The sequence below is a fragment of the Heliconius melpomene genome, chromosome 6 (assembly GCF_056956725.1).
Source record: "Heliconius melpomene rosina isolate 202511_hmr_F chromosome 6, ASM5695672v1, whole genome shotgun sequence".
NCBI lineage: Eukaryota > Metazoa > Arthropoda > Insecta > Lepidoptera > Nymphalidae > Heliconius > Heliconius melpomene.
Window position 1 is genome coordinate 1251043 of NC_140394.1, and position 23995 is coordinate 1275037.

The 23995-nt window shown below is 32.9% G+C and overlaps 1 protein-coding gene across 3 annotated transcripts in view; it reads left to right on the forward strand.

Moving 5' to 3' along the window:
* The first annotated feature begins 767 nt into the window (after positions 1-767).
* LOC146538009 (terminal nucleotidyltransferase 5C) overlaps positions 768-23995 on the forward strand; it is a 160840-nt gene continuing 137612 nt past the window's right edge. Inside the window, exon 1 of one of the 3 annotated variants that reach the window (XM_085187124.1) lies at positions 768-842. Coding sequence is in view for 2 of the 3 variants with exons in the window: in XM_085187122.1 (XP_085043248.1) it covers positions 954-977 (24 nt within the window). In the remaining variant the exon portion in view is untranslated. Of the gene's footprint in view, positions 978-23995 lie in introns of all 3 variants that reach the window. The other 2 variants (XM_085187123.1, XM_085187122.1) reach the window with 2 other exon arrangements.

Here is a 23995-nt window from a genome sequence, read left to right on the forward strand (position 1 = left end):
CACTCTACAAGACATTCCGTACGGATCGAAAATTGGGCGGGAAGTGAGTAACGTACGGTTTTAACACTAGGTTCACTCTGCCTACTAGGCCATATGCGGGATACGCGTGAAGCTAGAAAATAAAATATAAATATATCTTCACTTAGATCGTGTTATAAAAATTTATCGCTCACTTACTCTGTTATAATTCTAAAAATAAACAGCTTATTTCTTTGAAAATGTAAAAGAAAAAATCATATATATAGAAACTCAACCAAATACGGCGTGATGAAAATACCAAAGCAGCAAGATATGCCTTTCTAGTACACTAGTTCACGATCTAGAGCTCCAGTCTACATGGGAACTCGTATGTTGCAAGTGCAACCTTAATTCATTATCTTAATAGCTTGGAGACTTCGAGAGCGATGGTTATAAGTTCAATTATTACTGTAACTTAGAAAAAAATATAGCAATCTTTTTGTGTGCTGTGTGTGTGTGTGTGTGTGTGTTTTCTCTAGTTATTTTCCATCGTTTGTTTTTAATATCGTATAGTTTCTTTTTTTTTTATATATATAAAAAGTATTAATAGCAATAAAAGTCAAAGCTAAATTTAAATAAATTTATATTTTATGACTGCTCTATAAAAATCGACTACCATTTAGCAAACATACATACCCATCTTAAAAAGCAAAAAAAATAACCAAACTAACATAACGCAACACACCGTGGAGTTAAGTTACGTTAACAGTAAATGACAACCATCTATACTGCACTACACAACACAAAGCGAGAGTGTGCACACCGCTACCGCCGTCCGCCGCGGCAGTCTCGCGTCGACCGCCCAGCGGACCGCACGTGTACCGGTACTTACATTTTGTGTAATTTTGTGTACCACACAGTATATCTTCGTGTGACAGTTGCATGCAGGTGCTTAATTGAAAAGTGATTGTAACGTGGTCACGGCCGTGTCTCACATGTCCGGCCCAATTTTCACGATGGTTTGCCTCTAATACTAATAATCTTAAAATTCCACTAGTTGCTTTGTTAGATTACTTTTGCTTAGGTTCGGGTATTTATTATATTTTTTGTTCCAATATAAGTAAACATTTAATATGGTGTGCTTGTTTGGTTGTAACGTAATATTTGATGGAAAACGCTGTGATATTAGAGATTAAGGTAAATTTTCTTGTATTTCATGTTTCTGGTACGTACGTTTCAACCGTTATTTAACTCGCTAATATATATTTATTTATCATAAAAAATAGAAAAGAAAAGTGCTTAAGAAATGTATTATTAATAAATAAATTTGAAACGCAATAGATACTTCACTTAGCGTATTTCCTTGAAGCACGCTCTCTCCATATTCTTTCGCGCATACTTGTTCAAGTTTTAAAAAGGAAACGGACTCGGATTTTACTTTTTCACTACTTTTATTTCGTAAATATGGTGATGCGTTTTCACAAAGAGATTTTATTATAAACATCGATTGAGTAAAACAACGTAAACAAGCTGAATTAACACAATAAACGTCAGTTTCAATAAATTTCTGCCTATAATGAAGGAAAATTGAAATTTGTTACGATCGAAAAAGAGGATTTTTCCAATATTATTTATATATGTAGGTATAATGCAAAATAAATAAAAATTGTAGATGAGGCTACCACATTTTCTCCTAATATATTTTTATAGAGACGAAAAATTTACTCTAACCTACTAATAGAAAAGGAGGTATTGAACTGTAAGTACGTTTATTATTTTTGATTGCGGCGACTGAGATATTTTTATGACAAATCACGTAAATAAACAATGAAAATAATTATCATTAATTTACAACAAATCAAATTTTCCTTTTCGTTTCTTTTTCAGCTATAGCGCAACAAATTAAAACGTCAATTAGTGACAATGCAATGTGAAATTAAAAGAGATAAATTTATTTTGTTAAATCAATAAAAAATATTGGGAGGTAGGTTTATTGATTTAAAAAAAAATACATATTTTAAAGATTGAAATGGTCTATTGTGGACGTGACATTTAACACCAACAGGATCTACAGTTTCTTTTAGATCGTTTCAATTTTCATTATCAGAATCACGGGAGTCCCCGAAACATATGTTTGCGATTCTACCATCTTAGTACGCAAAAGGAACGTGGCAATTATTACAATGTATATAAAAGAGTTTTAATCAGTAGTTTATCGATAAGGCGATACCTTATCTATGCAACTGTATACAAACATCCTCAGAAATTTTAATTATTATGATTAAGTAAATAAAGTTTAATTGCATCCGTACCAGAAGGCATCGCTGATCTCAGCGAAATGAGCTCTCATCTCACCTTTATGATACGTGATGTAAATTACATCATTTTTTTATATTGAAAAATATTGCTTAATACGTTTTTTTTTATATTGTATATATATTTTTAAGGAAAGAATGAATTATTTTACATTATTCTGTTCTCTACCTCCGTTTACTTTAAATACATTGATTGCTATTGAGTCTTTTGTGGCATGGTGGTACAGTGTTTAACTATAAGCGCGATGATTGTGGGTTCGAACTCTATAGGGAGGAATGATTGTAAATAAATTATTTTCAGTCCCGCGTCCACAGACAGCGGGTGGCGTTGAGTTTCGCCACTCAACACAAAATTTTCCGAGAATTCGGTGAAAAGTAGGAACGCAGCATCTTAGGAGAGTTGACGGGGTTTAAACATACATTTGTTAACGTAAAAGAATTTCGACTGCGCTACCACAGCCTAAAGTTTTACATGATATATTAAATTACTTAAAAGCAGTTAACTACACAAATAAAATCAATTTCCAAAGCAATTTATGACACAAATAAACATGGTTAATAAAATTTTAATGACACTCGTTACCTCTAAAAGATTTTGAGATGAGTCAATCCAAAGTCGAGCGGACATGGCTCGTCAGGCAAGATTGGTCAAAGCGGCTCCACTCTCTTGATAGAAGTACCAGGTACTTGATTGTACCTAATTATGAACTAGTAAAGAATTTATTTTTGTAGTCTTTTAGTTGCAATTTTGTATTTTTTTTTAGTTGAGTTTTTATTGATTGTGGGTTCGATATTTATTTGGGAAAATGCACTATGCTTCATTTCCCCGCTTTGATAAACCGAAACACGTCATTGACTTCTACTACTTAACATGCAACGTTTCGTATTCCCTCCCACCCTGCTCGATGCGGGATAAGAAGTGAAACTGAAAGGCTAGTTCTACCATCCAATGCCTCAAGTATACGGCGAAAAATCTAAAACGGAAGGGTCCTAATTTTTTTCTTTTTTTTTCCATGAAGCCATAACACTTCATCTTAAATATAGCAATGTAGGTGGAGAGTCTTAGTGTTAAGGCTCTTTTTTTCCGCGTTCCGGCGGGACATTGCTTATGTATACACTATCGGGACTCAACGCCTTACATTGTCCTATGAGAATGGAAAATGAAAGTAATTCATTTTCCCCGAGTACAAAAAGTTACGTAAGTGAGTTACAAAAAATAGTTATATTATAAACATAAATATTTCACCCATTATTAACAAAATGAAAACCTTATTTTACACTTGTGTGTTAATGCGTATAACGATATACAAAACTCAAGTTTTTGCATAAATTAATATAGAAAATGTCAAATATAAGTATTTTTTATTGTAAAACCGACCTTTGACCTATAATTTCTCGTCCAAGCTGCAGGTAACCTTTGTTCCCCTTCACACTTAAGTCTCGTTGTTTATGAGTGAATGTATTGACGTTAAATTTCAATCTACTTGCTGTACCAATAAGTGTATTATATATTTTGTAATATGCTAATTTGATGTTTCAACAATTTGCCTTAAGTAATAGTAGGTATAGAGGTGCAAGAAAATTGAAGTTAAATAACGATGTTTGTTGGTTCATTTTCTGTTTTGGGGGAACATTTGACGCCATTAAGGCGCAGTGGCCATATCCAATAGTATATACGGTAGTTGTAGGTTTGTTCACTTATCATTACCCTGCTGTGTAAGCGATACAGCGCGAAGCCAAAACAAATGAGGTATCATTTTTACAATTCCTTTCTATGTAACTAAGTTTAATTTCACATATTATGTAACATTAAACGTTAGAATATTTATATAAGCAAATCTATTCAGGTGATCTTTGTTTAAATAATATAATATGTAGATAGTATGTTTATATAGACGCCTTAAGATCACTGAGACCTTCTTCGATCTATTTCTGTCTAGTAACTTAAATAGTCAGGAGTTTGAGATTAACCCAATTAATAATTATTTCATACTACTTAGTTTATTGGATATCCATCTGAGTGAACTTGGGATTAGTTTCACGCTGTTACAGCCTCACTTTCCCGCAGAGCAGGCAAGGGAAAGGAAACACGTCACCTCTTTTAACAAAATTATCTATAAAAATCCCAGTTTCCCGCATTTCAGGTAATCACTTCGTTAAGACACCTTGTTGCTTACTTAACGTTTATTTTTTTAGTAACATAACTCAACGCCGCGCAATTAAAAGTAAGTTTATTTATAAAGAACATTCTATACGTATATCCGCGATATTATAACAGTGCAATATAGTTACAGAATATTACAAAACAATGAAAATATAAAACCTGCTTTAAATTTAACCAAAAAAGGCAATACGAACCGAGTCGAGCCAAGTTTTATTATAAAGCAACAAAAGTTATAAATTAGGATAATCTGTGTAATATACAAATAATATATATAACCAGTCGATGTTGATGGATGTACGGATTAAATACAGGAATATATTTTTAATTCTTTGAAGTTATCGTAACCCATCACTTAACTTTTTACGCGATGGTTGCGGGTTCGATTTCAAGAGGACGGACGCAATACGAGATACTAAGAAATAGGTGGAAAATGGTGAACGGAGAGTGTTTACACTAGTGTCGTTCTGCCAGGCCTGGCGCATAGGGCCATAAATGTTAAAAGACTTTGAAAAAGCTTTATCACACATATAGCAGACTAGGCCATTGCGTATTGAGTGGCGGAACATAACGCCGCTATTTGTCCAGGTATAACAGCCAGGAAATTAAAATAATTCATCTACCGGAGTGGGTCTAACGAACTTATTTATTTTTATACGTTATACGTTATTTATTTTTAATTCGTTGTAACAATTTTAAATCCATTATGCCTAATGCTAATAAAATATTTACAGCGAACACGGCACGAAGCTGCAACCTAATACGTTAATGCAGTTACTTTAATCACTAAGTTAGAATGTCGCAATGAATCTCCAGAAGACGTCCATTTTGTTGAATCAAGTGCTTTATTTATTATCTCCCAAGATTTATGGTAAAAGCTTGTGACGTTCCATTAATTGAAAATTTAAAAAGCGCAGTTTATATTTATATGAGGAACCCAGACATTATGTACGATATAAGAGATGAATGTACTAAAACATCAGTTTGATTAAAAAAATAATTAAAATTTTTTTATAGCATTTAAAAATAAATAATAATTTAATACAAACTAGATATAAGGTACAACTTTTATTATGTTAATTCTCATAATGTATTCAATAGTTTGAAAGATTTTTTTTTAAATGTTGCCGGCGAAATACCTGAATTATGCAGATTGTAAGTAACAGATATTAACATTTCCGCAATTTGGACTCGAACTCAAAACTATTCTTATCGCTAAATACTTACTATAAAAAATAGCAAAAAATATTATAAGTTTTGTACTATAAACATTTTCCTACATTTGAACCGGAAATCATTGTTAATAAATCTTTTGGCTAAAACAGTTCATACAAAGATTTTCCCATTTCCACATACACCTACTGTAAAAGTTTTCACAAAAAACCATTTTTCCTATGGAAATGTTCAGTAATGAAAGTCCAGCCCACGCTCTGACGTAATACTGATAGGCTAACGAGAGGTGACGTGAAACACCCACAAAAATGTCGAGACTGTTTTTCATATATTTACAAAATGTGTTGACGGGAAGATGGAAAGCGAGTGACAAATCATTTAATAAACTGCTTAAAGTCTTTTTCATATATTTTTTTGCAGAATCTGATGAAGAGGTAATAAAAAAACCATAAAATGCGAATTATTACTTTACTTATTTATTCGTGTCTGTTAAAATTTCGGGAAATTCTCTAGTAGTGTCTAGGATTCCTACACTCTTAATTTTACTTTACCTAGTATATAAATAAATGGTTTACTTATAATATATAAGTTCATTGAAAATATTTGAAATTATATCAAAAATAGAAATGAAATACTTAGAAAAAGATCGCAAAGTATGCAAATAAAAATTATTCTTAGCTTAAAACTCACCCTTGGAACGGATCAGAGCGGTTACTTCCGGGAAATATGTGGAAATAAATGTTTGATATCACAACGTCTAATTTTAGCTGCTATTAAGAAAAATTGTTTTAACATTTTTTATATTATAGGACTTGAGTTTTTTTTGGCTTTATGCCGTATGGGTAGCAGAGTAAGCAGAAGGAACCTAATGTTAAGACACGCTGTCGAGACACCAATATTTTCTCAATATTTTCTTCTTTAAGGCATATAGGTACCTCAGACGGTCCTAGAGTAGAGGGACAACGTATAATTGTAACTGAGGCGTTTGTGAGTTCGATTTCCACTTGGGGCATTAAATTATATTATATACGTACATCCTACTAAATTTATAAATGTAAAAGTTTGTGAAGATGGATGTTTGTTCCACTTTCACACAAAAAATACTGAACAGATTTAGATAAAGCTTAACATAAACATAGTTTATGCATCAGAATAACGCATAGACTACAATTTATTTAAAGATTTTATATAATTCGTCTATAATATAACATTAAGTTTAAGCGGGTGAAGCCGCGTGTGGGCCGGTAGTATTAAAATATAACAAGTAAATGCACAAGCGTGTGCTAAACAACGTCTGGCTAATGTGTTCCCAAGAGCTCATTGCAACCAATATTTATTTACGTGGCAGCTAATTTACGTGGAGTAAATCTGTTTGTTCGTCGTTAAATATTTATATTGTGATTTTGTATTATGATTAAATCTTAGCTGGCTTTTAAGATTGTTTTATAATATACAAGATGGGGCGATTAAAACGGAAAGCTTTTTTATTTTTTAGTTTTTTAGTTTTCTGTGGTGTATCCCGCACATAGCAAGGTAGATCGAAAGAAGATAGAAGCTTCAGAATTAATATGTATCCTGAATAAAATAAAAAGGAAATAACCCTTTTTTGCACACAGCGAGGTAGATAGAAGGAACCTAGGAACCTAGTTTCAAGACTCCAATCCTCACTTTCCGCCGATTTTTGGACGCATTATGTGTCATTGGTCTAATTATCCGTAAATAATTTACGAATGATCGCAACAGTCGTATGTTTACATGATCACATTGTTTTTTTATAAAGAAAAGACTATTATTATTTTTTCTATCTTCTCTAATAGACAAAACGCGGCGTTGGGTCCCGCCACTCAACACGCAATGTCTCGAAAATTGTACGTTTTTTGACGTAAACAAATATATATATATATATATATATATATATATATATATATATATATATATATATATGTGCTAATAAGTTTCTGCTTAAAAAGCAACACCAATTAGACACTCGTTCCAAACAACAATCTCTACACAAAAATCCAACATTGAGTAACAAACCGTACATCTTGCACTAATTCAATATGGTGACGTAAGTTTTAAAATGCACGGTCGTTACATTATATTACATTACGGTTCCGCTTTCGTAAGTCTATCTTAATTTGTAATTTTTTTATACGCTGGTTGCAGGCGTAAGAGGTTGCGGGTTCGATCCTAGTCGGAGGAATTTAACCTCCTAAAAGGATGTAACATTTTCATTTCCTCGCTGTGATAACGAGACAAAAGTCTCGTTATGGGAAAGGAAATGTTACGTACGTACGACGTAAATGTATTTACGTCAAAAAACGTACAATTTTCGAGACATTGCGTGTTGAGTGGCGGGACCCAACGCCGCGTTTTGTCTATTAGAGAAGATAGAAAAAATAATAATAGTCTTTTCTTTATAAAAAAACAATGTGATCATGTAAACATACGACTGTTGCGATCATTCGTAAATTATTTACGGATAATTAGACCAATGAAGATTTTACGTTTAACGTCACTCGAACGAAACGATCATTTTTAACACGTACATGTATACACATACATACAGTCATACATACATACATACATATTATATGTATATTTTATGTATTTCTAATGTTTTAATTAGTTCACGCTCTCTACACTTATATCCATTGACAACTTATTTACTTATGAAGTTGAGAAAACTATATGTTATTATATTTTATTTAATTTCAATTTCATTTAAGCACAGTGGCTAAAAGTCTGACTGTAAACCGGCAATGCGGATTCAATTTCCACTCGGGAAAATGAGTTATTTTCTTTTGCTCGCTTTATTCTTTAATATATTTGTTTAATAGTAATGTTTTAGAACGACGTCAAGGGCAGCCGAATTGTTTTTATTTCCCACTTTTTGTGGCCTCAATGTGTAATATCATGAATTCAAGCGGCATATGGAAAACGGAGAGCCTTAACACTCCGTTCACTCATCTGGCCATATACACCATACATTTTGAAACTGAATAAAAATCAATATACCTACATTAAAGAAAGACGTAACAAGTATTTATATAACAAACAAACAGTATTGTTCATCCACAGAGCATTCTACGCCGCTACTATTCCTGAGTCTATAATCCTATTACGGGGAATGCGGTGAGACCGTTCAGAAACTGTTTGAACGTTGGTACATTTTTAACTTTCAGCGTTTTATTCTTCATTGAATACGTTCTTGGTTAGATAAAGCTTTTGGGATGGAGTGGACAAAATTCTATAAGTTCTATAAGTTACATCAATATCGGTTTAGTGCTTATTTGAATACTCTGATAAGTTAGCCGATATTAATTTATCCCTTACAGAAATACTGATTTCTGTAGGGGATATATACAATAGGTAAAGGCACCTAGGAAATAGCTAGTGGTATATTAAGTTGTTTTGACTTTACTCTTACCTTTACTAGACTTCATCAATTAAATACAGTCGATTGTCATCGGAATTTTTGTTGCTTATTGTACCACACTTAAGAAGTGACAAGTTACTATGTCAAAGTATTTTTTAAATGAATTAGAACTATCTTCTTAATTGCGAAAAAAACAATCTTTTGAATTTATTAATTTAAAACAATATTTTCATTTTTCCGCAGAAATTTTGGCAATAAATTATATTGTCTTGACCTTTTCACTGACAGTCTTCTATTCTTGAGGAAATTATTTTAGAAGCCCTAAAAAGTGAGTTGAAAAATTTTATTATTGTCTTGGGTGTATATAAATATTTTGTTTTCTACTATTGGATTTAATATTAAAGAATCTTTTGTCTTTTGTATTGGGAAATAAATTGAAATCTGGCGGAAAATGGAGAGTCCTGATGCTTATTTATCGCTAGATTTACCTCATTACCTTAACAAATTATTGTAGATGTTAAGGGCAGGAAAATGATCATCCATCTTAATTCCCTATTAATAGTACAATAAATACACGTTGTATTTATGTATGGAGTTATCAGTAGTCATTACGGTCTTCGTGAGATCATAACAATTGACTTTGTAATTAAGTGGCGTCGGCACTGTACGCTATAACTAATATATAGGATTAATATTAGTGTTGATTGCATTTGAGGTGATGGGTTCGATTCCCTGTAGTGGAAATGATTTTTTTATTTCATCGTTGTGGTATGATAGCCAAATAAAGGGCGGTGCTGACTTCCGCTATTCAACAAATAATGTCTCGAATACTGGAACTGTCTTCATAACACGTTCCTTCTGTTAGAATGTCTATGTTCTGATGTAAGAGGTATGCAAAGTGAGTAAAAAAAAGACAATGAATGTAATTTTTAAAATAAACGTATATTTTTGAGACATCGCATGTGGAGTGGCGCAACTCGACGCCGCGGTTTGTCTCGTTACAAGGGCGAGGAAAAGAAAATTATTCATTCCTTCGAGTGGGAATCGATCCTATAACCTTCGCTTTTATTATACAATCACACGCTGTGCCGCTCTCTCGTATTCTAAATTCTCAAAGGCACTAAATTAAAACAGTAAATGAATGGGACCATCAAAATTTCAAAATCACTGCAATTACAGACGAAGGCTTGATTAGTTCGAGATATAATTATAACTTGTGTAATGGAGTTCGCTTTCTTTGATGACCTTTACAGGGTTTACGGTAGTTGGCTGTATAGATTTTATTCCCTGTTGTAAAATATTCCAATCCATTTATGAGCGCACGTTGTGGCGTAGTTCACACGTGCGCAGTTAGGAGTTATTGTCGGGAATTCAAATCCTTCTTGGGGAAACATAAGATATTTTTTGTAGCTTCATGGTTAGTAAGGTATGTCATCTCTCTCAGACATTGCGTATTGATTGTATGGTCAAATGTAAAATTATGGGTATCGATTCTGTAACTATCATGTTAAACGCCGTTCACTGTAGCTATCAATCAATAGTCGCCTGAAAGATTTCTAATAATTTTATACATATAATATTAAAACAATTGATTTCTCTACAATTTATTGTATAAAAGTAACATTATTATGGTTAAACGATATAAAATAACAATTTACTTACTGTTTTATTTGACCCATATAAGATTACGATGTGAACTAAGTTACTGGACATCGGTTTTTATCCATATTGCTGATTGTATTAAATAAAATAGATTTGCTTTTTCGTTATACAATATGAGTGTATCTCATTATTTTATTTTATACTTTATACATAGAGATATATGTAAGTTAGTGCTGAATTTCTCTGTATTCTTGTTTACGATCATTTCCTTTAACAAATAAATAAATCTTAGTGTTATTTTAGTAGGCCAGCCAGCAGGTAGGCCGGTAGAAATTGTATAGTGATAAACCACTCTGCCCTCCGCTTTCCGCCCGAAATGAAAACACTTCTGATGAGTGGCGGATGTTAACGCCGCACATTATCTACTATAGCGGGAAACAAAATTAATTTATTCCTCTAAGTGGGTATGGAAGCCACAATCTTCGCGATTACAGATAAACCAAATATCACGAACTTAGTGAAAAAGTCCGGATATTGTGGAATGGAAATGTCATCATGGTAACGGAGACCATACCCTGCTATGTGCCCGATAAAGCGTAAAATTAAAAAAAAATCCTAACCCAAAATGAAAACCTCGCAACAACAAACTATTACTAACTATTAATAAAGCAATAAAAATATTCAGCTCGAAAGCGATAAGAATTAATTAATATGCATAACTAACGAGGACTGTCCATTAAAATTTGAATTTACATTTTTCTAACATAACATATTATATGTATATTGTGTGACGTAATACATATGTATGTATGTATATCTAAAACACGAACAAACTCGATCTCAGCAATGCATAATTTGATTATCTCATTTGAATACTTATTTTATTGTTGTAAAATCTGGTGGTTTTTATTATTAGAAATTTTAGAAGTGACCTTTCAACGTAACCGAATTGCTCTGTTGTGATTTTGAAAGTGAATGTGACTTTATCTAGACGTGCCGTTTTGTGTTAGAAATATTTAAAATTTTAGATTTTTTAAATTATTTTTTTTTGTCCCTGGCGCAGGACCACATGTGTGTCTTGTATGGCGCTAACGTAACAGGCTGTAGGTTCTATTCCCACTAAACGAAATGAAATGTTAAATATTTTGACTTCCTCGCTCTGGTAACGAGGCACAACGCGGATTTGAGTTCCGTCACTCAACACGCAATGCCTAACGAATTCGGCGGAAATGGTTATGGTTAGGTTCCCTCTGTCTACCCTGCTATATAATAACAAAGTGGAGCTAAAAAATAAACCGTGTTTTTAGAAGACGCCGTGACGTTGTGGATCGGCGTCGACTGTAAACGCGAGGGTCGTGTATTCCATATCAAGTCCGGGGATCAGATTTACTCGTAATATAATTTGTATATTAGTCGGAAAGTGGGAAACGGAGTGTTTTAACACAACGTTCCCTCTGTCTACACTCTCTTATGAAAAAAAAGATTTTTTTAAATTAAATGATAGAATACTATATATTTGGTCCTTGTATATACGATGTATAGATAAACATCATATTTTTTATATAAAAAAACAGGGTTAGTATACTTAGAGATAGGCTATCTACGCCTACGCTACCTCCCTTGGTTCAATAAAGTCCATCAAATAATCTAAATATCAAGGCTTAATCTGATAAAAAATTGGGACATTTTTATACACAATTTACCTAAATGTGTAATAGTGATATAGTAGCTTTATATTTAATTCCTATTTATCACGTCAGCTTCACGCTGTATCCCGCTTACAGCAGAGTAGGCAGAGGGAACCTAGCCGTAAGATTGTCTTTCTAGGTACTATCAGGACAAGGTTTTAATTGAAAAGATAAAAAGATTATTCTCTTTTGTAACATATTTAGGCAAGCGAAGCCGCGGGTCTAAGCATATATTAAAAACAGTTTAGTAAAGTCAAAATATATCAATAAAAATCTCTAAAATAAGATATGTCTAGGTTCTTTTATTGCAAATATCAATAAAATATATGTATGTTTAAAATATACATTATAAAAAGCTACCGATGCAATTATTTATTCAAATTTACCTACCTACACGTTTTATTATACAAAAAAAGTTACAATGACTTTGACATTATCGTATCTATATAAACAACCGGCCAAGTGCGAATCGGACTTGCATATCCTTTGTGTATATTAAAATATTATATATTGCTCATCCAATGACATTACTGCATAAATATGATTATTTTTTTTATTCGAATTCATATAAGTATTATAATTTTATTAACTTCTTTTTTTTACTTTAATCAGACTAAAAAAAATAGATCTTTAATTTTTTAATTGTCACGTATTTTTTTAACTATTTTCACGCCCTTTAGTGCATTTCGTGAAGACGGGCGTCTTCTCGCTTCGTCGTCGCTCGTCCGTCGCTTTTTGTCCAAATTTCTAGACAACGGGACTTATCGCCGCTCTGTCTCTTGTTACCAGAATGAGGATATGAAAATCGAGACCACAATCATCGCGTTTACAAATAGATGGCCGTCTGTGCCAACATCACTTGAACCTACGAGTATGAACCTCGTATATGGAAGCTTTTACTAATACTCTTTTCAAAAAAACATCAGCATCATCAGTCCAACAGGCTACTGTCCAGTCCATAACAAACACAATTTCAATACTACATTCATTTCTATTCTACACTGTACAGTGGACACACAATACTATAAAATACAATTCTATATAAATAATAGTATGCATGTATTCCACCTGTCATAAAGGATGCTGCTACTCCGCTTGGATCTCACTTTCGCTGTGACGCAACGGCGGCTATTCAAGTTTTTGTTCGTTCCAACAATCGCGTATACTTCTAAAGGATTTACGTATATTTTATATATAGTTATATGTGTGTATGTTTGTATAAACCGATTAGAGTGTACCGTTATTGAGTGAATTTTCTATGATTAGAATTCTAATAAAGAATAACGTGACGGGTGTGGATTCGATTCTCACTGGAGTAATAAAATATTTATAAGGTATTTTCATTTTCTCGTTCTGTTTACGAGGCAAAGTGCGGCGTTGAGTTTTTTCACTCAGCACGGTGTGTCTCGAGAATTCGACGTAAAGTGCGATACAGAAGTGTCCTGACAGAATGGAGTGTCTTAGTACTGAGTTTCCTTTGCCTGATAGAACTCAACGCCGCGCAGAGTGAGTGGCAGAACTCAACGCCGCGCTTTGCCTCGACACCAGAGCGAAGAAATGGAAATATAAACGTAAATAAATGTTTCAATTCCTCGAGTGGGGATCGAACCCACAACCGTCACACCCTTGTGCCGCTGCGCCACGACGGCCTCATAAAATCGTTACTTTATCAAAAATAAACTGGAATTTCAAGTTTGCAACAATGTATAACGTTTTTATCAGAAATACACATTTTAATATTTAAATTGAATCCGCGACCACTGGAGCATTAAGCCATGCCTGTTTGTTGCATTAATGATTTTTAACCTAATTGGTATACAAATTAATTAAAATTGAAATATTTTTTTAATGTTTCTCAATCGTTTGTCGGTCTGTATCTTAAATTCCATAATAAACAGAGCATAAAGTATCAGTATGCGATAGATGCTGGTACAGTGCGGTCGACGAGTCGTGCCTGCTGACATGTTAGTTGTAGATTTTCCTGCGCAAGTTTCAATTTTAATAATTTTTATAACTTTTGTCTATATTCTCCCAGAATAAACAATGTATTCATAAAACCTAACTTCAGGATGGTCACGACTCGTTAACTATACTATAGGAACTTGTGACGCATCTTAATATGCCTCATAACGTAATACAATTTCTAACACATTTGTATCGGATAAGTAAAATCTGCTTTTTAGATCGGTTATGTAAGAGATCTACATAGATACATGATATCCGGTACAGACTTATGTAGTAGCATCTTTTGCATTCAAATATCGAATTCTGATATCTACTTGTGTGATGAATGCCATTATACAACACCATAATTATGTTTTTCAAACGTTTTTAAAAAATGGATATATTTGCTTTAATAGGAATATTAAATAATAATTTATGTAATAATTTAAATAAATAAAACATTATTTTATTTTTGTAAAATATAATGCTGGCTGTATGGAGTTATTAGCATTCGAAATACGTAAAAAATAATAAAAAAATTAGTACAAACACATTGCCTAATCAGACAAAACAATTAAATTTAAAACAAAATATCTACATCAAGCGAGAATCGAACCCAAACTTATCCAATACTACACAGTCATACATTTCCTATTATCGCCGCGGTATTCATATAAACATGAATACCTATCACAATAATTTTATGCGCTCCCGGAATCACTTTTAAATATTTACAGCAATAACATTTTATTACCATTCCTCACGACACAAACATGGTTCATATAGAATTCAGTTACATTCATTTCATAGCTATTAGTTAAAATAAATAGTTTCGGCATATTTTTAACGCGTTACCATTGTCAAGTGAGGAAAAAACAATAGAGTACGTGTAGTTATAAATTTTTGCTTTAAATTACATATATAATGTTTACTTACTTACGAAGGGTTGTTGGAACAGCGTTTGACGGTTCTGGGTTTGATTCTCAGCTGGGGGAATGATTATATTCAATTTAATTTCATTAACCCGGTCTGATCTGGTAATGCAATGTCTGGATGGAGAACGTCTTAATATACGGGATTTATTGTTCCTTATATAAAAGAATACTAGCGTGTTGATGTAAATACGACAGGTTATGGGTTCGATCTTTACTTAAGGAAATTAATATTTATTACTTTCATATCTTTACTCTGGTACCGAGCAAAAGCGCGGCGTTGAATTCCGCCACTCGACAAGCAACGCTTCCAGACTTCGGCGGAGAGTGGGGAACTGAGTGTTTTAGCACTAATTTCTCTTTTCCCTTTCCCTGCTATCTGCAGGATAGAGCGTGAAGCTGAAAAAAAAATAGAAATAAAAGAAAACCATTATAAAAACTATACGGCACATTACGCCACGCCACATAGGCCTCTATGACTTGTTATTTTATACTAAGTACAAATTATAATAGAATTTAAAATGTCAGCAATTACGTTCTGATATAAGTCTCGACGTGTGAATGTAATTTTAGTTCTTATGAAATGGTAATAAAGCTTATGGATTACATAAATAACCGTTTGTTGTAACGCGGTCATAGCCGAGTGTTAGGGCCTCCTGTGTATGAACAGGCGTTGAAAATATATTTTAAATCTGTTCTACGTTCTCCTATTCCTTTCTTTTCTCTTCTCTTTTAATTTGCTGACCTTTTTAAGCTAGTAGAGAAACTTGCTTCTTTTCATTTCTTATTCGTCCATTAGGGACATAGGGCTCGTATAAGGGGCTTCCACTAAGTACTAGTGCCATAACCTCTAAGTTTTGCCAGTCCAGCCGAAGTATTTAGAGTAGTTTTTCAATCCCCAAATATAAATTCCCAGTATAAACTTGTAGTCACAACGACCTCCTTTTTGTCAGACTGTACAACTTTCCACGCTGCCACCAATTAAATATATACGTATATCAATATATCAATCAAATCCAAAAAAGTAACTAATTTTGACATATAACACATGTGTATAATAATTTTAATCACTTACATTCGAATATTTGTTAAACTCATATCACTGCAAAAAAGTGCACATACATTAAATTATTTAGGTTAGTTTTTATCATTAAAATATGCAACAGAGTTGCTCTAGTGTGGGAGCCCTTAGCCGCAGAAGTGAGTGTCCCAAGGCTGACAAGTACTGCCGCGAATTAGAGCCGAAGTGAAACATTCTCTATCAACTAAAATAATATATACGATCTTAATTTGCCGATTTTTTAACATTTCATTATAGATCTATACTCCAAAATGAACTTTATAATTGACCAATTAGGTTCTAATATGAGTTTGAGTGGTTTTTTTAACTGTATGCCCTTAAATGGAAGTGGGTTTCCTTGCTGGTGTTTTATATCGGAATTTATTGAACCGTATGATCTATTTGATCGGACCTAGATTGATAACTCAAATGACGCCGACTTCGTATGCTTGTAGATAAATGTGCTTAAGTCTAAAACTTTGTACGTGTCTGTTATACTTAATTAATTAGTTTAAATAGTTTCATAAGAGACACTTATATATATATAATTATGTACCAATTTAGATTTTATTTCGGAACTAAAAGTTTTATATATACAGATTTTTCACCCATATTTCTTCTTAGATAACGGTCTCTCAATACATTGTTCTACATTGTCGTGCGAAAGCGTAGAAAATCTCTAGACAAATATAAATTTTCCTTTAAGTAAAAATCGAATTCATAATTGTCGCATTCAGTCAAGCACGCGACGACTTAGCAACTATGACGTCATAACAGTATTTACTTATAGTATAATTTAGCAGAAACCTTTTCAAGACGAGGCCGTTCCACGGAGGACAGATTTAGGCAAGGTCAAGGATCACTTTTAATCAAAAAGATGTGGAAAACTATTTATATTTCATATTAAAATTATGTACCTTCATGTTTACTAATTTTAACATAATTAAAGGAGGTTTTTTTCATTACTTTTGCTTTTTGCTTCATATAGCAGGGTCGGCAGGAGGAACCTAGTGTTAAGATTCCATTTCTCATCTGCCGCTTATCTACGAGATCATGCATGTTAAGAGGCGGTGCTTAACGAGTAACGATTACGAAAGTACGAGAACTTGTTCCCTCTGCCTACACTGATAGACAAGCGTGCAGCTGTCTTTTTCAATATAACAATTTTTTTGTTAGCTGTGAAGCTGAAAAAAAAACTCGAATGCGAACTCTATCTCGCACATAGAAAGGTAAGCTGAGGGAACTTGGGAAACCAAGTCTTAAGACACTTCGTTCCCCATTTTTCCCCGAATTCTTGGGGCATTGTTGAGTGACGGAACTCAACGCCGCATTTTGCCTCGTTACCAGAGGGAGGAAATGAAAATATTAAATATTTCACTCCCTCGAAAGGGAATCGAAACAACAATTTTCGCGTTTGTAGTAGTATTCGCGCGGCAAGTATTTAGTCCTCGTTAATATACATAGATAATAATATGTACATCTGTTAATACTTATAGGCTATTATTTATGCCTAGTTTTCCATATGCACATATATTTATATGCATAAAACACGAGTATATGCACAATATATGCATATAAATGCACATATGTGCTATAATTGCAGTACTATAACACTTCGCCTTGGCATTTTTAACAGAATTATCGTTATCATAATAATATAAATTATACATATGTACATAATTTTAAAATACTTAACATAAGTATTTATGTTGAGGTAGGTAAGTAATTTTATCAATATAATATAATATGTGGAATTGTCTTTAATGTACATAACATTACTACTACATGATAGCGCAGTGGCACAGCCTTTTACTGTAAATGCGCTGTTTATGGGTTGGATTCCAAAATCATAGCAATGAATTGTTTTCTTTTCTACGCTCTGGCAATACAAAATGCGGCGGTAAGTATCGCCACTCTATACACAATGTCCAATCTATTTGGGAGGAAGTTGAGGAAGAAATGTCTATCCAGATTTAATTTATAAGTTGTATTTTTATACAAAATAAATTACCTATGTGATGCTATAATATATACATACATATTTTAAGACCAATTCATTCATTTCACAAGAGAATCCAATCTCACCCTTAAAATAAGGTTTAACATCAATGAAAAGGCAATGTTTCTTTTCATTTAAAACGGTTTTTAGGCCGGTATAATGTTAATGAGAAACCTCGACAAATTAACTAATTGATTTCTATTTTAACTTCAAATTCTTATATAAATATCACTTGTTGATATTTAAAACATATTTTCATTGAAATTCAATTCGATTTAATGTAGGTACAGTTAGTATGTGAGCTTGTGTGACATTTAAAGGGAGTATGTAACCGATTCTTTAAGAACTTAGTGGGTGCCTATAAACTTAAGGTTATTGTAGCGCAGGTGTCATACACCTGAAGTTATGATCATAAATTCAAGTCAAGGTTTTTAAGTGGTAGAAAAGTGAATAATATAAATAATAATTTTAAAAAACTTAAAAAAAAAAATGCTAATTTGAAAACAAGAATTTCAGGCTTTTCCTGAATTCAACGTCAAGACACTCTTCTCCACAGTCGGAATTTTTGTGACATTGCGAGTTGAGTGGCGGAACTTAACCGCGTTTCGAAAGAACTGTTTTTTTTAAAACAAACTGATTCTATTTGTAACTGTAACATGGAAAAATTGATATCATATTAGCTAGTAGATTAATTAGTATGTGACCAAGTATTAGCAATGGTTTGATAAAGACTAAAGAAATTTGTCGTTTCTGTGCAAGCGTGACGAGAGGCTATTGTAGAGGCTTTGTGTGTGTTTAAGAGTATTACTGTATGAAAGTAATAGTTATATCATAGTGTGGATTCAAATTCCAATCTGAATTTCTATTTTATATTTTAATATAAATGGCTGTCATGGCAACGTCTGACTATACACCATAATTATGGTTGACCGCACGTGTCTCCGATAATTCAAATAGTTCTTGTCGGCCTATTAATAACACGACAAAACGCGGCGTTAAGTTCCTCCTCTTAATACGCAATGGCACAGAATATCTCAACTCCCTCTATCTACCCTAGCCCATATATATGTAAGTAAGCAACAGTAAGCAGTATAAAAGCACTTCTTTTCTAAATAATTTTATTTGGAACGACTAAAGGCCAGATATATTTAATAGTTGAACACATTGATTAAATGTTGATGACGTTAGTCACACGTGTCCATTGGTCGCGCCACGGTTCTTAGTAGTTTAGGTAATATAAGCGAATACGTTTTAGCTGACTATTATTTGTGTATTCTATTAAGGTTACATATACAATTTATTGTTTTTAAATATTCCTAATTTTCTATGGACTTTGGTTTTATTTACAGTTCATATTTCATATACAGGGTAGAATTGTCAGTACCACTTTAAATGAAACCACAGTTTTACCTGCTCTATAAAAGCCTAATATAATTCAGAAAAAAAATTATTCCCAAAAATGAAAAAGTTATTTTTTCAAACAAAATAAATAATAAAATTATCGTTTTAAAATAAAACGCCATTTGTAAAGTATAACATAAGCACGCACACACTTACCTATCCAAGCGGCAACGTCGCACACGTCTGTGTGCGTCACATGAAATACAGGTATGGATAAAAATCGTGAAATGAAAAAAAAAATCCTACGTCCAAACTGTTGAGGTACCTTGATTAATTTTTTTAGCTCTGGGTTGAAATATTTTATCCTATATGCAGTTTCAGTAAAAGTAGCGCTGCCTCTTCCACCCTGTATTTTAACTTCCGTTTCAAGTTAGACAAAATACGGCATTAGGCTCGGCCGCGTAACATTTAATTTATTTAAATCTAAAATAAACTTAAAATGGGGAAGAGAGAGAGGTTCCTCTTTGCTATTTGCGTGTATTGTGTAAGAATAGAATATAATCTATATATATAAAATTGAAAGGTCACTCACTCATCACGAAATCTCAGAAACTACATGTGCTAGGAATCTCAAATTTTGCATAGGAGTTATTTATAAGACGTAGGTGCTCGCTAAGACGGGAATTTGCAATATTCGACTTCTAAGAGGTTGTTTTTGGGGTCGAAAGTTTGTATGAAACTTCGTTACTACAAATGCTAGGAGTCTCAAATTTTGAATAGACGTCACTAGGACGTAGTCATGGAGACAGAAATTAATAATAACATAGGCCCGCGAGCGGGCCGCTAGTATATTATATAATATTAATAGAATATTTATTAAATTTAGATATATACATCTAATTTTTATTGGTATTTACATTAATATTTTTTATCTTCAGGTAATGAGGTAGCGTAGAAAAAAATTGAGAGATTGCGTTTTAAGAGGCGAAACTCAATGTCAACATATGTACCTCATCCTGAGTGGAAATCGAACCCACAACCGTGGCGCTTACTGTCCACAGTCCACGCCCTATTCGTCATAACTGCATTTAAACGTTAATAAACAACTCTGTGTGTCTCTGTGATCAGAGATGATTATTACAAATTATAACTTAAATTAATACTCCCACTACTACAAAATAAGTAATTAAGGCATATAAAGATATTTGCAACTAATAACTAAGTATTAAAAGTTGATTGCAAGATATCTAGAGGTAGCATATCATTTTATTTGTATGTATTTAATGACTTTCATATATTAAGATTTAAATTATAAGCAGTTAAGCTATTTCCTTTTGATTATACTGTATTATTTGTAATGACCCGAGATGTATTACTTATAGAGGTCAGTCGTGGCCCAGGGGCACAAAGTGAGGTTATAAACGTGACTGGTTGTGGGTTCGATACCCACTCGAGGAAATTAAGTATTTAATATTTTTCTCTCTGGGAGAGTTTCCCACTCAACCTTACAAAGCCTTGCCTCCGCGCAGTGGAGAACGAAAGTGTCTGAATGGAAACGGAGTGTTTTAATGCTAAGTTCAATAATTCCCCCTGTCTACTTAGGTATTAAAAAAGTATTTCTTATGACCACTGATTATGATGAATGATGAATTGATTTATTTATATATATGAAAAAAATACGTAGCATATGCATGCATGCGATAATTATAAGTTCGATGTTAATTTGAGGTATATTTTTAGTTTAAATGTTTTAGTTTTTCCACAATTACGGAGATCGCCGCGTTGAGATACGCCGCCGAATTCAAAATAAATGAGTAAAAGATGATATAGTTCAACTTTTCTGTTTATATTGTGAATATTAAATATATTTAATTGTTATATTTTTTATCTATGATAAAAGTGTTTGTAAAATGACTGCTGATTAAATACATATAGCGAAATTTTCTTTACCGTGATGCATGTAAAATCGACACGTGAATGATACGGTATGTCTTATAACACATGTTTTAATAGCAAAAAAAGGCAAGAGTAAAGAATAAAAGTATTGTCTCTAATATTAAAACAAATTTTGATTTCTATCTGTGATATAGAATAACTTTGGCCTTTTCCTTTTTCACATTTTAGCATATTATTATTTTTTTCTTTAGAGACCAATTGTGGCCAGCTAAGAACGATGTCGATTTGCGCCACTCAACACACAATGCCTCTTCCTCCTCAAAAGTGTCTTAAAGGGAACGGAGTGTTTTATCACTAGGTTCCCAGACCCCCTCTGCCTATCAGTACTCTGCTATTTGCTTCACGCTCCTTACATAAAGCAAAGTAGACAAAGGGAACCTACTATCTACTCAATAAGTAGCCATAATTCCCAACACGTGGGGAATGTGGGGGGTCTTCAAAGATAGAGTGAATTGGTATCTTTTAGGCAAGCGTGCACCACCATAGATCGCATCAACGCTCACCAGACTTGATGCGGTCAAACGCAAGCCTATTCCATATAAAAAAAAAGTCTACAATTAATGACGGCTTAATGTTTTTTTTTGTTTTAGCTTAACAAATATAAACAGTTTCCTGATCATAAATTACAATATATTAGCGAATATTATAAATTTTCCTATCTTAAACGTCGCATAATCTGTTGGCTGCTTGAAACTTTTGAAAGCGGATCAGTGTATTATGGAGCCGATAAACTCGGAAAACTCTACATTGTCTCTGCTAGCGTGTAAATTGTGTATGAAAAATGTATTGTAAAGCTTCAGCTTTACTTTTGTGTAAGTTTCTTTGTATTTTTTTTTCCTATGATTTTTTTAGCTTCAAGTTAAAGTGCCGTATATATATAAAGAAGGATAGGCAGAGGGATCCTAGTGCTAAACCAATCCGTTCTCCACTTTCCGCAGATTTTTCGAGGTATAGTGTGTTAAGTGACAGACAATTTTGATATTAGGGCAAGAAAATGCAATTAGTTCGTTCAGACCTCGTGCTGGGTGTGTTAGATTCTATTTAATAAGAAGAAATAACTTAACATTCCATAATAAATAACCTTGCGTCACAAGTGTAGGTTTAAAGGATCCTGGGTTATATAACCCTAGCTGCTCTCTCCACCTATACCTAACTATGATATTGACAAAAATAAAAAAAAAAGCTACGTACAATGACCTATTTCTTTGTGCACTATTTAAAATATAAGTTATTTTAATTATTAATAGTTAACTATATTAAATATTTTAAATCAATTTTAAATAATATGGTTTTCACAGTGAATCAATATATTCGTTCTGCTCACATTGATTTTGTTTAATATTATTAAAATAATTATACTGTTATTGTTAAGCTGGCTGATGTCATTATGGCACTATGAAACAATTTTTAACTAAGAATGCAATAAACCTATTAGGTATAGATTCAATTCTCACTTGAGAAAGTGAAGTTGACAAATAAAAAAAAGTATATATTTTTACTGAAATGGCTTTATCCATTTATAAACTCTTAATTACCGAAACTGTATATAAATTAATGGAAAGTGAAAATGGAAGGATGTTTTGCCACTTACTTATCTCATAAAAAATTGCAATGCAAATGCATCGCTATACTCGCTCGCTCGCTGATAGCGATATTGATTTTGAGTTTTTCGGGTAAAATAAAACACGACGTTAAGTTACGGTTGGAAAAAAAAATTAGGAATGGAATGTGTCGACTGTATCTCTCTGTTTTAGGATGTTGATTTCACTTTTTTTATTACGCCGTATTAGTTTAGTTCCGCCTCAACACAAGTTGTCTCAAAAATTGAACAGAAAGTGGCGCACGGAGTGTCTTAACACTAGGTTCTCTCGGCAAGAAAATGTCTGTATAACTCCCTACATATCATGTATGTAAAGTATCCAAATTCGTACTTTCCCATATAATATGTTATGTAAACAAAGCCCTTGTTTGATATTCACTTAATACTATTTGCGGATTGTTTCTCTTCTATCAGATTATCTTACACTAGTAGGAGGTTGAACTTCAAACTGAGAATATCTTGAGAGTAATGTTAATTTTGATTTCGTGTGACACTTTAAGGGGTTTCTATTTGTGTTCAATTTCAGATGAAAGTGGGGAACGGCAGTGACCAATAAGGTCACCTAGTATTATACTAGGTCCCCTTTTGCTTACTCTGCTAATAAAAATCTTCTAGGTGAGGCTTCCACGCATTCCTATTTCTCTTTCACAACCAATACTGCGTTCTATAGCTTTTGGCCGGGTACAGATGTGAGTGCATAGTCAAAATATTAATTAATTTATTTATACATACTTCTTATTCTTTTATTATAGTGATACTTGCCAATTATATGTAAGACATCAAACGTAATTTACTTTTTTTCCTCCAATCAGCCTTGAACTTGCAACAACCACTTATCACTAAGTTTCTTTCCACTACATCACAATGGTTTTCACTAATTCAACACT